General features: G+C 38.2%; 1 protein-coding gene across 3 annotated transcripts in view; it reads left to right on the top strand.

The window, feature by feature from the left end:
* Positions 1–17,995, top strand: part of CTNNA3 (catenin alpha 3) — a 1,949,360-nt gene that overhangs the window by 1,379,158 nt on the left and 552,207 nt on the right. For 2 of the 3 annotated variants that reach the window (XM_036734544.1, XM_036734545.1), the window contains exon 12: positions 2,002–2,202. In XM_036734544.1, the coding sequence (XP_036590439.1) occupies positions 2,002–2,202 (201 nt within the window). Of the gene's footprint in view, positions 1–2,001; positions 2,203–8,038; positions 8,103–17,995 lie in introns of those variants that run through there. The other variant, XM_036734546.1, reaches the window with a different exon arrangement.

The following is a 17,995-nucleotide window of genomic DNA, read 5'->3' as shown; positions in this document are numbered from 1 at the left end:
TCTACTCTGTGTGTGATAGAACTCATCCAGCAACCATCCAGGCTGTCCTGGGCTGGATCCCTGCTTCCCTCTGCTATTTTGTGGGTTCTGCAGTTCTAGAATTTGTTCAGAGCCATTTTTTATAGGTTTTTGGAGGGTCCTGGCGGGGAGCTCACACAAGTCCCTGCTTTCCAGCCACCATCTTGGCTCTGCCCTCAGGATTTTTTTTTAAAGACCAAGACAGTTAGTGGGAGAGACTATGGCAATACTATTAAGACATTAATAGGACAGCTGTTCCATGAGGTTGGGGCAAAATTCCCCTGGTTATACTGTTGGGTATATGCTGGGCATAGAGACAAATATTTTAACATTACCTGTCGTCATGGAGCATTTAATCCCTTGGGGTGTGGTAATTTCAGAAGAGAAAGAACTCCAGAAATGAAGGGGTATACTGTGATGAAAAACCCTGAGTGGGAGATGATAATTGAATGTACCCTTGAAGGGAAGCTTAAGAAATCAAAGAGAATGTGAAGAGCAAATGTATTCTAGACCAGTGTGAACACAAGGAGGTTTCATACCTTTACTTCTGGGGATTCACTAAAAATTAAACTCCTAGGAGTTCTCTCTGGTAGGAGATAGCCTACACATTGTGTCTAGTAAACCTCTAGGTGTGAAGTCTGTCTGGAATGCAGTGTTGCAATGGGAGTAATAGGAAATAGGGCTTGAAAAGTCATTTGTAACCAGATTATGAAAGGCTTTTAATAACACTGCAAACATCTGAGTAAATCTTAATTAGTAACTCATTTCCTCCTAATTAATAAGTATTTGCTTTTGGGCACCCACTGGGTACCAGTTATTCCACATGAACCTTATGAGCTGTACTATATCAACATAATGATTTCATTTCTATATTATTACCTTGTACCTGACAAGTTCATTGTTCACTTTTTATCTAAAAGAGAATCTTAATCTTTTTAAAAATATCTTTTATATTGTGAATTTAATGATCAGTGACTTAAAATATACAAACAAAACAAGAAACAACATTCTATAAAAACATTTAAAAGTTATTTGCATAAATGTCCACATGAATAATTTTAAATGATAATACAAATATTTGTAACCTTCTACATTTCCTTTACTTTTTCTTCTCGTCTGACTTTAGTAAGTATTAATTCTATTCTTAGTCACTTAATGTCTTTGTGTCTTAATTGCATCCTAAGCTGTATCCACTAGTCCATAGGTATGACAAAACCTGTTTTGGAAGAGCTTCCCATGCTAGAAAGTTCCCACATTGGAAATCGCATATCCTTAACATAAGTGAATATTAACTAAATATGCGTTGTTATATTTGCTTTATTTATTTTGAAGGAGGAATATTTGAAGGAATCCTAGGTAACCTTTAATCTTTTCCTATTTTTAAATGAAAAAATTTGGTTGTTCCTATCATTATTTATTTTTTCCCTTGATGAACTGATACAATATGTTTTTTTTTTTTTGGGTGGGGAGATGGTCAGGGAATGTTTTATTCTTCTTTCATGAACAGGATGGCAGGTATGCAACTAGGAATTAAAAAAAAACACACACCTTCATAATCTATATGAAACAGTACAGATAGATTATAACAAGATTGTAAAGGGTTATGATAAATAAAATTTTCCTTTGAAAAGTCAGAGGAAAATAATTCAAATTTATGCCCATTGCTCTTTCTTTGCCATGCTCTCTCTCTCTCACTCATTCTCTCTCTCTCTCTCTCTCTCTCTCTCTCTCTCTCTCTCTCTCTCTCTTTCTCCTCTCCCTCTCCTCTCCCTCTCCCTCTCCCTCTCCCTCTCCCTCTCCCCCATTGGCTGTTTTGGTGTACAAGAGTCCTCTCAACTTGTGATCTAGATCAAATGAGACAACATATATAAAGGCCTTTGCAAACCTGTAAAGCACTCTATAGATACTAGATATTTTCTAGCATGTGTGACTTTAGTTGTGAAAATCCCTCTTCCCTAACACTTGCCTCTTTTGTGTTGACAGAGAGCCACATCCTGGAGGATGTCAACAAGTGTATCATTGCACTAAGAGACCAGGATATTGACAATTTAGACCGTGCAGCTGGTGCGATCAAAGGCCGGGCTTCAAGAGTTGCTCACATCGTTATGGGAGAAATGGACAGTTATGAGCCTGGGGCTTACACTGAAGGAGTTCTGAGGAACGTCAGCTACCTTACCAACACTGGTAAGTCCCAAGTTCTGATGCCAGTTGATTTTCCTGTCTCATTATTTTTGTACAATATTCATCCATTATGAAAAGAAGAGACAACTGAAGCCTGTGCTTTGTGTTCTGTTATAGAAGACAGCTCTATGTGGTACACAGCTGCATCTCATGGTCATGGGATGAGTGTGTTTATAGAAATAAAACATCATCTTCTCAATAGGATGCCTCGGCTTCTATGGAACATCCATGATCATGGCTTTGGCATGGCAAGGGAGCTTAGAGGGCGTTTAGTCCAATTCCCTCACTTTTTAACACTGAGGATGAGAGAGGTTAAGTGATTTGGGGATATTTCTAATTTACGGTACTGGTATCCTTAGATAAAGCCAAATTTCCCTCTGCAAGTTCCATACACAGGTTCTAATTATACCCTCTGGGATCATGAAGAGAAAGTGAAGTTGAGAAGCATCTATATGGTTCTTACCAAGAGCTTGATACTTTGCTCAGGACTGGGGATATAAAGGCAAAAACAGTAACCATTCCTCAAGGGGCTCACAGTCTGAAGAGGGAGACAACATGCAAACAACTATGTGCAAATAATGCAGATTGGAGCTATCCAAGGGGGCAGGGACTAGCATTAAGGAGAATTGCAATCTCTCTACCACCCTGCCAGCCTTCTCTTTTCCAATCTAAGCTCCCTGTGCCTTTAACAGACCCACATTGGGATGAACTTATGACCCTTCACCAGCCTGACTGTCTTTACTATTGTTGACCATACAGAACTGATCACAGCAGTGTGAGTTGTGGCCCAACCAACCAGAAGTAAGCAGGCTTATTTGTCATCTCCTTGGTGCTATGTCTATCCCTCTTCATCCAACCTAAATGTGTAATAGCTTTCTTAGCTATTGTTAAGTATGTAGGCTGCCTAGGCATAGCCACTTTTTCCAGAGAAGCATCCTTTTCCTTGGGCAATCTCTACATAGTAAATTACATGCTTTCACACATGGAGTATAAAGAATATTCAGGGAGGAAATGAGTGACCCAGATTTTAGACCTGCCCCTACCATTACCTAATTTCTTGGTCTTACAAAGGTCATTTCCCTTTTCTAGGCCTGAGTTTTGTCATTTGTATAATTGGGTGGGGGGAAGATTAGATGGTTTCTGTGGTTCTTTTCAGCTCTGACATGAACCTATGTGGTAGCTTAAGATATAGAACGCAGTTATCATCTTGGGTGAAGCCTATATCTTTACATGTTTTTCAAATAAAACTAATCAGCAAGATCCCATTTGAAAATCTATAACTGTTGTTACAGATGTGTTCCTTTTCTAAAGTTCAGGATTAGACATCATCCTCACTTTCAAAAGTTCCTCATTAATAAAATTTCCTTTAGAAACTTTAGAAAATTTTCAAATCCATAGAGACTGTTCCCCCACCCTCCATTGTGTATTCTGCATAAAACAATCAGTATGAATTTTCTGAGTCACCAAATAGAAACTTTCTACCTGCCAACACTAACATTTCCTATAAAATTCTCAAGTGGAATTAGTTGATTTCCCAATTATTATGGTATCACTAGGTTGATCTTTTATTGAACCTTGGATTTTTTTTAAGTTTGAACTTTAAAATTTAAATTCTCAACCCCACAAGATAACTTTTTTCTTGTTCTTCCCACTTTTCTAGTTTGTTGAGTATGTGTTATATTGGGCAGAAGAGTACTCTATCCAATTAACTGAGGCAATGAAGGGAATGAGAATGAATGATTTGCATGTAGTCTGGCCTTGATGTAAATTAAGAGGAACATATGAAAATTAAGTCCCCTTGTATGGAACTGATCTGAATGAACTGTGATATTAGCTAGAGTAGAAATAAGCCTCATCATGTTTTTGCTCTTCTTCTGGTTCTTTGATGGAAAGAGCAAGTGACAACTGTTGCTACAGATTTTTCTCACCTTTTTTCCCCTAAAATAATGAAACCACCACGGAAACCAAAGGAAGAGGTAAATGTAGGTGTTACATCTCCAAATGAGATTTTTCACTCTGTCCCACCACCTACACATCCTTTTCTCGAACCTATTATCCCCCTCCCATCTATGTTATTAGGAAAAAAAACATGAGCTTTGCTTTTGAGTCCTTCAGACCCTAATTAAGAGCAGACTCAACTCCCCCCACTCATTTTCCTCACACAGGGAATCCTACAATCTACCACCCTTTTTAGTATCTTGATATGTGACAGTTTTCTTCTACTTAATGGTAGTTCTTGTATACTTACCATATATATCAAAAGTAAGTCTTTCATAGGTGACATTCTTTACATGGATCTTCCTCTTCTTATCTGCCTCAGTGACTGAAAAGTATAGTGGAATTGTGTCAAACACAAATAGAACATGTATTGACTTTGAAAACCACAGATTAACATTTTTACATTTTATTGTATTTTCATTTTTTTGTTAAACATTCCCCAATTACATTTTGATATGGTTTATGCTGCTTGAAGGAGTGTTGTTGGCTGCATGCAACTGCTGAGTTTGACACTTCTTGCATGGTGGAGAAAGAGCCAGCCTTATGGTCAAGAATTATAGAATTTAGGAGTTGGAGGCAACCTCAGTAACCAGCTAGCCTACTCAAAAATAAAAGGAATCTTTATACAAAACATGTGAGGGTGTAGCTTCTATTTGAAGATCTCCAAGGAAGAGGAACTAACAACCTCCCATGGATACCCATTCCACAGGCAGCTCTAACTGTTTGGGAATGTTTTTTTTTCATTAACTTGGTCTCTTTGCAACTTTTCTTCATTGTTCCCCTACATTCAAGTCTTGCATTTTAATGGCTATATGACCCTGGTTGATAACCTTTCAGTACTTCCAGCAACATACTAAGTCAGATTACAATTTACAAAAAAAAAAAAAGTGGAACACTTGAGTTAAGGAGTTTCCTCTCTGGGAGTTATCTGCTTTGATGGAATCAAAGGTCTGGCAAATAATCTCTGTGATGCTGGAATTGTAGACTTTTCAAGTTGGAAGGACTTTAGAAGTCATCTAGCTGAAACCTTCTATCCAGTTCTAGAATCATCTTTGCAAAATCCAGGAAGCTGATCATCCACCTCTCCTTGACTACTTCTAGGGGCTTAAGAGCAAAGGACTGTGTGTAGTTTAATTGGTTCAGCAATGTGTCAAGATGGGGAAAAGAGGAGAGAGGCTAGTACAGGGATGATGGCCTGGGATAGAAGTAAGGAGTTGAGGAAATATCTAACAATGCCATCACCTTAGTATAGGCCCTCATTGTGTCATACCATGACTATTGAAATCATCTCTGGTTGGTCTCCTTGCCACAAGCCTCTCTTCACTCTAGTCCATTAATTATTCAGCTCTCAAAGTGATCATTTTAAAATGTAAGTCTGATCATTCCAATCCTTTCTTTCTTAATATTAAAAATATACTTCCCCCAACTTTTTGCCATGCAAAAATTCATTAATTATTTTATCTGTATATGTTGGCACATCCTGTTCATGGAGGAACTGATACATTGGGGATTAGGCAAATGTAGGATGGAAAAAGGAGATTCTCTTCATGTGTGCATTTACATGTTGTTACCACCATTTGATTCCGAGTTCCTTGAGAGCAGGAAATATATTTTGCCTTTCTTTATATGCCCAGCATTTAGCATAGTCCATGGCATATAGTATGTACTTAATGAATGCTATCCGATTAGCAGAATGATTGACTGACTGAGGTGTGCTCTTCCAAATGGTTGGAGGAGCAAAAGTTTGGGCCAAAAGGGCATTCCAGGAAGTAAGATATGGAAAACTGTGAGACTTGACCTCTTTTAAGATTCTTCTTGTTTTTCCAAACCTCTGATTTTACGTATACATAGAGGCTACTTGTATTCTAAACTCCATTATGAGTTGTTACTATTCAATTTCTTATATATCCTTACATACATATATGAATAGGCATATATTTGCATATATGGACACAAGAAACTAAATACAAATAAATTATATATACTATATATGTATATGGGGAAAATATCTTCCTTCTGATAATGTAATCTTCAGTATTGCTTTAGGTTGCTATTTCAAAAGACTTATTCCCCATCTATGTATAGAAACTTACTTAAAATGAGAAAGCAATGAATTTAAAATATTAATCTTGCAAAGTCAAGTTAGCAAGAATATATTAAGAACTTACTCTGTGCCAAGTGCTATACCCAACACAGACTAGAAAAGAAGCAAAACAAAGACAATCCCTGCCACCAGGGAGCTTACATTCTACCAAAGAAAGACATATTGAAAGGAAGTTGAAGATCTGGGTAGATGATAGGTATAAGACAGAACTTGCACGGGTACAGGTAGGAAAGAAGTCCAGAGCATCAAGAGTGTAGACCAAAGGAAAATGAAGGAGAGGCAGAACTAGCTTAGACTCTTCATTGATATGGAGGTTTTGGAAGCAACTGACCAATCAGAGGAAGAGACTGTTGGGGTAGAGGGACCCTCCAGGGTGTGACGGCACTAGGGAAAGGAAATAAGCATTTATTACATGTTAGGCACTGACATAATGACAATGCAAATGTAAGCAAAACCCTAGGCATTTCCTGCCCTTAAACTGCTTACATTCTAAATGAAAAAGATAACATTGATAAAGTTCAAGGTGGAGAGGGAGAGAAGTGAGTGGGGAAGATGAAGGTAGCTGGCATAGGGGTATGGTTTTGAAATCTGGAAGTTCAGGAGCATGGCCAGAAGAGGAAGGAAGAGCCACTGGCCTTAGTACCTCCACAAAATTGGGGCCCCAAACATTACTAACTAATGGGAGAAAAAGATGGTCCAATTGATGAATATTCTGGGGTCAGAAATCCATAGTACTTGGCTATTCTAAGGCAAGGAGGAGCTAGGAGCTAAAAGGAGGTACCAGAAGAGATAATAGCACAGCATATGGTTATAAAGTCTAGAAAGTCAGAAGTAGTGTCAGGAGGGAAATGTCAAGAAGAAGAGGTGGAAAGATCTTTTTGAGTGAGAAGTCTTTTGGGCAATGGTATGTGAGGAGTCTAAGATAGATGAGAGAGATAAGGCTGCTGAGGGATGGTAGAAAAAAGAAGTCTGAAGAATCAGGAAGAGAACTCAGAAAAGAATGAAGGGGCAAACATAGATGACACCCATCCTTCCTTGAATTGGAAGTTCTGGTGTCACAAATAAAATTCCATAAGGGTTCTGACCATGGTTAATCAATTTAGTTTTTAGGCTAGCAGTTCCCCATAAATTGAGTTATTGTTCTCTCTTAGTCACCAAAGACAGGTGAGCATGCCAGGGTTCTTTAAATTCAGGTGTCTTCTTCCTGACAGTATATCATTGGGACCTCCCTGCAAATATGAGGCAACTTTGATTGGAGGACATTTTAATGAATGACATTTTAAGGAGGAGGGCTAAAACTTCTCAAGTCCTCTCTATTACTTGATTGCTGTGGGGGCGGGGGGGGGGGCAGCAGTAAGCTGGAAAAAGTGGCCTGGTATTGAGACCCAGCTGCATCTAGCAACCTTGACCAGAAAAACCACTCCAATTTGGATCTCCGTGGATTTGTCTCCCCTCTGTAGACCAAGTTACCCCCAACTTTGGTGATGGGAAAATCAAGGTCAAAGGGATATGTCCCTGGATGAGGACCTAGCTTAGGCTGCCTTTCTGTGTACAGGCAGGCAGAAACAAGGTCCTTGCCCTAAGCTAGCAAATGAGCAAATATTGTAGGGGCTGAGATTAATTACCTGATCCTATTATGCCCTTCAGAAAGACTGTCTTTGAGAAATAAGGTCTGAGATTCACAGAGAAATATTTGTGATAAATAATACAATCTACCATCAATTTTCCTCACTTTAGGAACGAACTAATCAGAGGAAGGGGCCACATTGACAGACGGTTTGATAGAGTGAGAAATCTTCTGGGCAATGATGGCGATAGAAATATGAGAGTCTGAAGAGGTTTCTAGAGAAGAATGAAGGATTGCTTGTTTGGGGTTTTTTGGGGGGGTGGCAGTAGAAAAATTCAGTAAGGTCAACTTATGTGCGATTTAGTGGCTGATTATCATTGCACCTTATATATAGCAAATGCTCTATTTTAGCAAATGAATAGAATTAAATGTTTACATTTTTCACATGTGTGTGTCTACTGTAGTACTCTCTCCTCTCTTTTGTCTGTACATCTTTGTATTTCTCTGTCTCCATCTTTCCCATTGCCATTCTTAAATGTCCCCATGTTCTACTAAACATTTTGAAAAGTGTTTTTTAAACATTAAAGTCACAGTGTGACGGCACTACCTTCTTTCCTTATTACCCTGTATTATTATTCCTGGAGAGTGATGGAGAGAGAACTTTAAGATCACCTCAGGCAACAACTTCATTAACTAATTCAGAACTAGTTTTTATTAAAGGCAACTGCCCCCAAGTAAATTGATAATCTCAGGCACCCTGATTCTTCCTACCCCTAACAAATCAAGGCTGTTACCATCCATATGTAGGGGATGTCATAATCTGAGGACATGCCTTCTCACATGATTAAGTCCAAAAATTCCCACCGGCTCTCTCCATAGGTCAGTAAGGTGTATGATCACCAAATACTGGAGGGAAATCCCCCACATCACTCAATCCTGCTTAGGATTTCCTGGCTGGGGAATTGTTTAGCCTAACATACAGCAAAAATGTGTGTCAGTTAAATGGTGACAAGTGGCTAGTGCTCAGATCACCAGAGCCTGAAATGCCTCTGCCACTGGTTCTTCTGGGTTGATGTTAATTGCTTCCAATGGGGCTAGGAACTAGGGAGAAGATGCCTCAGGTGCATGGCCTGAGGGATGACCACAATTTACCTGCATGTTTGTGCTTCTGCTGTGTGACAGCCAGGTCCCAATGCTAGTGATTACGTAGTGGAGCATTGGTTTAAATTCCTTATTGCTGAGACTCATCAGAAGCCCAGTTTTGGACAATAGATGAAGGGGTCTTTTCTCCACTCAGTAATTTCACAAAACTTCCATTAATCTTTGTATGAGTTATGCCCTGAAATCCCCAATCTATAAACCCAGAATAAATTCTGCTTACTCTGTACAAGCAGTGACTTATTAGAAGCCATCTCTACATAACATATGACTTTCCAAAGTTGTCAGTTCAGTTTCTCAGACATATTATTCTCTATTTGCAGTTTTCATAATACTTCTCTTTTTTGGACTAGATTTCTACTTTGTAAGAACATTAATTTCAATGTTTTTCTGAAACAGGCTCCCTTGAAACACAATGTATATATCCATTTGAAGGGAATTAATCAAAGTATTAGATGGAAATATTAATTAGTTTGATCTTAAGAAAAGCCAACCAATTTGCATTGCTAGTTTTTCCCTTATCTCTAACCCCCTCCACTGAGTTTTTCTCACCCATTAAAAATAATTCCAAATTTTTTATCCCTGAAATAAAAAAAAATATATTGTTCTTGTTATCGTCTACTTCACACCATGGAAATATCACCTAGTAAATAAACATTGGTAGCTAAGGAAAACATAAAATCATTTATTCAGGATTATCAAAACTGACAAATTTCCATTTTAATAATGTGAAAATGTTGCATTTTATTTCTAAGCACAATGTCTACAGTTTGGAGGTCTTACCCTACTTCTCAGAAATGTGTTAATGGCAAACCACTAGGAAATGTTCTAATATGGAGACTGCATTATCTTGCAAAATATACCTTGTGGTATTGTGGATAATTAAAACCAAGCTGCACTTATATAAATCACAAAGAACCTTTTGGAAAATAACATCTCTGATTTTAATCAGACTTTTGGGCTCATTAACTCATTTTCAAAGTTTGGCAATCTGCCAAGAGTAATCACAACATTGGGCCATACTACATTTTTGGAATGTTTATTGTTCCTAAGCTCAAGTACCTGATCTCACAGGAGGTTCACATAATATCTGGGTCTCTCTAATGTGAGTCAAAATTGGTAGCTTCATAATGTGACATTTCATTCTTCATTCTGTCCCATTACCCATTCGGGGACACCTCTCAGATTTCAGATGTGGTAACCATCAGAAAATCACATTGTCCTTGACAATTCACATAGTTATGAAACTACATGGCATTGTGTAAATGGCAAGACTTCACTAGGCTTGGAGTCCTTAGACCTGAGTATGATGTCCAGTACTAATACAGACTGGCTGTGTGAGCTAAGGTGACTCCCTTGAACTTGAACCTGGGTCTTCCTGACTCTGTCTACCCTGCCATTAGTAGCTGTGAATGCTCTGAAAGTCATAAGATTTTTTTCACCAAACATTAGCTGGCATGCTTCTGAGTCAGTCACTTTCTGTCTTCAAATTTTCCTGGACAGTAATACATGGGACATGCCAAGATTCCTTCAAATAATTTGGGAAGGTGTTAATGCTGGTGTTATTTAAAACAAACTAGCCATCAAACAAAAAAAAAATCCTATATGATGTTGTGTAGTTGGAAGGGCTCTGAATTGAGTATGGAGACCTGGGTTTGAAATCTGGCGATGCAACTTTCCATCTTGGTAATCTTGGGCAAATCCCCAAATGACTATGTGACCTTGAATAAGTAACTTGACTCAGGGACTCCTTTTCCCCTTATGTAAAATGACATAATGAGACTAGCTCAAGGTTTCTTAAACTGTACTGCATCATAAAACTTTTTGGCCATTTGATGTTAAATACATAAAGTAAAATATATAGAATTACAAAGGAACAATTATATTGAAATATGGACATCTATATAGTATATGTGGATATATATGCATACATACAGATGTGTACATTTTATTTTATTTTTTGGATTCATAGACCTCAGATTAAGAACACTTGAGCTAGCTGTTTTCTAACACAGGAGTGTTAGAAAAGCACAGGAATCAGATACATAGGCCCCAACACTTCCTGTAACAGATTAAAATGCAATTGGGAAACATTTTAAAAAATAAATAAAACTACAATAGAGCATGTATAGTGTTAAAATGTAGTTTTCTAAGTCAAAATGCAGCCACTAGGGCTCATAGGGAAATAGTTATTCCCATTAAATAATTAAGTATTTAACCAGGGTAGAGATGACGTAGATGGCTATGACATCTGAATTCAGGTATTTGAAGGACTGTCATATGGAAAATGGACTAGCCTCCTTTTCCTTGGCCCTGGAAGACAGAATTAAGAGCATTGAGTTGAAGGTAAGGGGGCAGATTTAGGCTTGATATAAGCTCTCCCAATTTGAGCAACATAAAAATAGCATGGATGCCTCCGTAGAGAGTAGGTTTCCCTTCATTGGAGGCCCTGAAGCAAATACTGGCCAACCATTACCAGCTATATAGGAATGGGGTTTCCTATATATAGAGATTTGAACAGAAGCCCTCTGAGGTCTCTTCCAGCTCTGATATTCTGTAATTTCATGATAGAGGAAACAACAGTTCTTTCCAAAATGTTTATTTCTTCCTTTTCCTCCTAAATTCCATTAGCCTTGCTCCTGGCAGTGTACCTGTCTGTCATTTCTATCATCTGTACAATGGCTTCATTGTCTCTAATGACCAGTATTCAGTTTATGTATAGCTGAAAGTCTTCTAGTTTCTGCTTTGTGGAGGAATGAGACTCAGTCCCCTGTCTTTTCTTATTGCACTCGACATGCCATTTATCCTTCAAGAAAGTGTAAAAAAAATCAACGCCCTGGCTATATCCAAAAATATTTTAGACATGTCTATCAGTCTATAAAATTAGATGTTACCCAGCAGGAGAATTTCTCTGCCATTATAACTGGAAAGTTAAAAGGAAAAATAGATTGTTACATCAACAATACCAGTCAAACCTTCACCTTGGACCTTTGGTGGACTGAGCCTTACTCCCTGCCAATTTTCTTTATTTATGGTACCCTTAGGAAAATCAGCAGGAATAATAAAATACAGTAGATTTTACCCACATTTCAACATTTCTGAGTAGAGATCATGGAAATCCTGGTTACTGTGGTCTCCTTCCTCTGCCAGGGATGTGAACAAGACTGATGTCGGGTGAAAATACGAGATGGATTTGCCCTCAGCACTGAGTCAGTGTTCATGGTAGAGCTTCTCTGGCAGTTTGTTATAGCTTTCACACCAGTTTTGGGGTCTGGAGCCAGAAGCCAAGGCTAGCTTACAAGGGAAAGGGGCCCTTTGCCAAGGTTCTCCAGGTGTGAAGAAGTTTACAAGCAAGAGATCATAATTTCTAAATGCCAGCATTATGGGTAACTTCATTTTGTCAGTGTTTACTAGAGTGGGGTTTGTGAATTGACAAACATTTTTACCTATCCATTGTGTGCAGAGCCCTGTTTTGGGCTCTGGGGCAGATTATGAGTTGAATTAAGAGATGGCTTCTGCCTTCATGAAGCTTCCACTCTAGGAAAGAGATATGCCATCCTCACAAATAAGTGTAATACAAAATAATGCAGGAGAAGTAGAATGGAGTCAGAGGACCTGGATTTAAATCCTGGCCCTGATACTTTACATATCTAACCCTGGACAAGCCACTTAACCCATCTGGACCTCAGTTTGTTCAGAAGTAAACAGACATGATTGACCTAGATGACTTCGAACGTTCCTTTTATAATCAAATATGGTTTTATGGTTAAAGTTATTAATAATACTAATAATAGACAATTATATAGTGCTTTTATCTTTCACAACACACATATTTCACACAATAATCATATAAAAAGATAGTATTATTACCCCATTTTACAGATGAGGAAACTGTGTGTGAAAGAGGAGAAATAACTCCCTGAGGAACATTTATGATTTGGACACAGTAATTTTTGACTTCCAAATCCAATGCTCCATATCCTGTGCTATGCAGAAGAGAGTTATGATCCTCCCCCTCCCCCTCTACCCTCTGCTTCCTCCAAGGAAAAACAGCCATCACTGATTGTTATATTCAAGCAAGTCTTCATGGAATAGACATCGTATAGATGAGCTTTTAAAGGACAGGTGGGCATTTAACATGCATGTGTAGGGCTGGTGAGTATAGATGTGTGTTATGTGTTCTGAGAATAAAAATAGCTAGCATTTATATGATATTTGAAGGTTTGCAAAGGACATTATATGTTTGATCCCACTATTGTCAGTAATAATATTATATTATTATTCTCACCTTGCAGATGAAGAAACCACAGTTGAGTAGGGACTTAGAATCATATAATTGATAAATATCCAAGTAGGGATTTGAACTAAGATCTTGTCTCCAAGGCCAGCATACAAGCAGGTGCAAAATCAGAAAGATAGGCAAGGAAAGGACATGCATGAGGGACAGGTGTGTAGTCCATTTTGCCTTACATGCACAATCTATAGTGCAGAATAGCAAAGATAAGGCTGACAAGGTAGGATAGAACCATACTGTGGACAGTCTAGAATCCCTGCCTAAGGAATTTACACTTTAATGTGAGAGATAATGGGGAAACACTGAAAATGCCAAGTAGAGGCGTGATGATTACAAAACCCACGTATAAGGTAGATTAGTCTGGCAACAATATAAAAGAAGGATTAATGAGGGGATGGGGATGAAAGGGAATAGCGAGATATGTTAGGAGTTTAGCTAGCTAACAATAATAGTAAGAAGTGGAGTTGTAATGGGGAGGCACAAATAACACATGAACTGACGATATTGCAGAGATTGGAATGATAACATTTGGTAACTTCTTGAATCTTGCCACTGCCTCATTTCCTCTATTCCATGATGATACTAAGGCTTCAGATATGGAAGGATGAATGTAGATCACTGACTGAAAAGGTGAATTGAGGAGATATCCGTAAACTACAGAATTAAAATATTGTCAAACATGTAGTAAGCACCTGTTATGTGTCAGGCTCTGCACTGTGCTAGAGATACAAAGAAAAAGGAAAATAGCCCTTTCCATTAAGGGACATGTGATCAAATTGGCTATACAATATGTTTATAAGTACTTAAATAAAAGACACAGAAAGAGGAAAGAGAAAGTAACCTTACGATCAAATGGTATAATATGTATGAAGTGCATGGAAAACCTTAATGTACTACATAAATGCTAGCTCTTATTATAGGGCATGAAGCAATAGCAGAAGTTGCAGTGAGGTGGGGACCAGGAAAGGACACCTACAGAGGGTGGCAGATGAGTTCAGTCATGATGGAGGCTTGGGTAGGGTAAGAAGTTCAGAGTTTAGACTGAATCATATATTGAGATGATAAACTCAGTTTATTTCAGCTTTGTTAAATTTGATGTGTTGGTGAGACACCAAGGTGGAAGTATCTTATGTGCTCTTGTGCTTTGAAAACAGTTGGATGTATCAGTTTAAAGTCTGCAGTGTAGACATGACTACTGGAGCCAGTATAGTGAATGGCATCCAGGTGTTATGGACTTGAGTGAAAGAGTATGGAAAACAGAAAATTAGGAGCCATAAGGGGTTGGAAAGAGCATGAGGAGTGAGCAAAGGAGAGAAAGAAAAGGAATGTTTAGAGAGGAGAGGGAGAAGAATGAAATTTTGTTGGAAGATTCTGAAGGGAAAGACAGAGGAATTACCTCTAAAGAGGCATGCACCGGGAGTGTGAGAACCAGGAAAGGCCATTAGCCATGATCCTAAGAGGGTCATTCAGTGACTCTTCAGAGAGTCCTTTCAACTCAGTGGTGGGGAGATGACCCAGATTTCATAATCTTAAGAGGAGACTAGTTAATGAGGAGGCAGAGAAATTTGTCCTTTAGACCAGTTTTCCAAGAAATTCTTTCTTTTGACAAATATTTTTAACCTTCCACTACTTAGGCCACATTGTTGGGTAATAGATGTAAAAAAAAATTATCTATAGGGAAGATAATGTATTTGGTAGATTGAAATAAGAAGGCTGAGAAGAAGAATCCTGCAGAAGGAGATTGGGAAGTTGGAAATATAAGCTTCTTGAGGGCAAGGGCGATTTAATTTTTGTCATTGTATCCCCAGGCAAAGCACATAGCATAGAAATGCTTACTCATTTATTTACTGGCTTACTACTCCTACTCTACCACTACTACTACTACTGCTACTACTACTACATCTAATTCATTCCTATAGTGTTTTATGGTTTGTAGTATTTGCCTCCCAATTGCCATGAGGAGCAGCATCTCAAGTATTTTTATCCATATTTTGCAGATAAGGAAATTGACTTACCCAAGGTCATACAGGTATTATGTGTTGAAGCTCAAATACAGGTCTTCTGATTTCAAATTCAATGTTGTTTCTACTGTGCCATATTAACACACACTCTCTCTCTCTCTCTCTCTCTCTCTCTCTCTCTCTCTCTCTCTCTCTCTCTCACTCATCAAATTTATTAGAGAGAGAGAGCAGGGCCAGAGTTATTAAGACAGACTGACTGTGGGTATGGCTTCACTAGGAAAAGAGGTAGCCTGGACTTTAAGCTACAAGGTTAGGGAGGGAAAAGTGACTCATGAATTGAGAAAATTTTAATAGAGATAGTATGCTAGAGGTATTTGGAGCAAGATGTGGAGTCCATTGGGGGAATAAAAGGATTAATCCTCCTCTATATCTTGGCATCCTAGGACAAAGTCCCATTTCTGTCCCATTCATTATGGCTCCAATTACTTGAGTGTGACATAATAGAGAGAACACTCTCAAAATGAGGACAACCTGAGTTCAAATTCAGATATTGACAGTCACTAGCTGTATGACTGTGGACAAGTTACAACCTCTTTGTGTGTCATTTTGTTAATATGAAAACAATGGAGATGGTTACAGAATGATAGTACAAATTATATGATAATGATGTACAAACAATCACAACAGTACAAGGTACATTAAGTGACTTGTAATCTTTAAATTGCAAGATAAATGCCAATCATGGCATTGCAACATGTCCTCTTTCCCCTTCCAGTCATCACTTTAAGATTTGGCATTGCAATATGAGTACTTTGTATGCAATCTCTCCTTTACTGCATGAGTAATCATGTAGTACCTTGGAAATTTGAGTATGTTCCCGCATTTGTCTGCCATTTAATTTTACTATCTGCCAAAATTCCTAGTAGTTAAAACTAAGTGAACAATTTATATTATGCCATTTCCCTGCTGATACAGTAAAAAAGGTGGGGGGAGTTTAATACATATTACTAACATGGCCTTCAATATTTCTTCCAGATTTCAGATAGTTTTAAGCCCCATTTTCATTGTAGTTTAGAATGATTTAAGAAGGACCATCTCTATTTCTGTAACACTTTGGCTCTGTGATTTTTATGTAGCTTGGAAGAAAAGATCCCTGTGATAAATACCAGTGTAAATGCTTTGGGGTAGAAGTCTCAAGATTTTAAGTGACTGTCCCTGTGCCACACACCAACCCAATTCATTATTTACCCCACTTGGATCTCTATCTGTAGAGCTGAGTATCTCTCTCTACATACATCACTTCTGGTTTTTTTTCCCAATTTTTTATTAATAGTGTTTTATTTTTCCCAAATGTATGTAGAAGAAATTTTCAACATTCATTTTGAAAGATTTTGAATTCCAAATTTTTCTCCCTCCCTTCCTGCCCTCCCCCCTCCTTAAGGCAGCGACAATCTGATATAGGCTATACATATATGACTTGGTTTTTAGTGAAGAATAATTGTCTCATCTCCATCAATGGATTAGAAACTTCTTTAGACAGGATCCATGTTTGCTTAATCATCCTCCAAAGATTAACCCTGCACCAATATGCAAGGCTCCATGTACTGGTCCATTTCTTCAAAAGTTATCTCCCTTGGAAAGCCTTCCATGAACTCTATACCTCCACCCAAAAAGAAGTTTTGTCTGAGATCTTTCTATAACTGGCTCCTTCCTGTACCTTGTCACTTTCCACTTTGTGTTTGGCTTACTTCACTGTCATCTATCCCTATTATGATCCCCGGACCAGTGACTGCTCCTTGAGAGGTGATATCATAGTCTGTCTCATCATTGTCCACCACAGGACAACACAGGTAATGCTTAAAGAAAGACTGTCTTGTAGTGACTTTTGCTGAAGCCCCTTTTCCTATCAACACACCCAGTACAATCTCTCAACACTAGAGGTGCTCAGAAAACAGTGACTGCTATTGGCATGGGGTCATAGCTTTCTTCCATCTTGATTTGCAATAGCAATTGAAGTTCTCCGATTTTCTATTAATTTACTGCCATCTTGGTCCTGCCAGGAAACCATGAGAATAGACCTACACAGAGACTTTTCAACCTGGAATTCCATTGGCACAAGAAACTACAGGTGAGGAAATTTCCTCCACAAGGCAGATTAGCACATGTGATGCAATTCAGAGTTTCAGAGGATCCCTGGGACACTGACAGTTTAAGTGACTTGCATTAGAAGCAGAATTTGAACCCAAGTCTCTCAGAAAGCCATTTCCAGTGGCTCTGTCTACTCCAGGATGTTCCTCTCCATTGGCATATGGTGGTACTCAATATTCTCTGATAGCCTTCTCTTTTTTTGTATGTGCATTCACCTTTCTCTCTTTTTTTCTCATTTCCAATGTTGGTAACTTGATTTTCCTCCATCCTTTTATTGATTCAATTTGCTAATGGCTTATTAATTTTATTGGCCTTTAAAAAACCCGCAACTCATTGTTTATTAACTGATTCAGTGGCTTTTATTTTTTTTTATTTTATTGATTTCCTCTTTCTTTTTGTGATTCAAGTTTTATGCTTGCTTTTCTTATGGTGATATTTTGACTTTCTAATTTCTTAACTATAAACTCAACCCACTAATGTTCTATTTGTCTTGTTTATTAATTTGTGTTCAGCAATATGAAATTGTCCCCAAGCTTTCCCTGAGCTGTAGCTTGTTTTGATATATT

Source organism: Trichosurus vulpecula, chromosome 8, assembly GCF_011100635.1.
Source record: "Trichosurus vulpecula isolate mTriVul1 chromosome 8, mTriVul1.pri, whole genome shotgun sequence".
Lineage (NCBI taxonomy): Eukaryota > Metazoa > Chordata > Mammalia > Diprotodontia > Phalangeridae > Trichosurus > Trichosurus vulpecula.
This window is presented reverse-complemented; position numbering and strand designations above follow the sequence as displayed.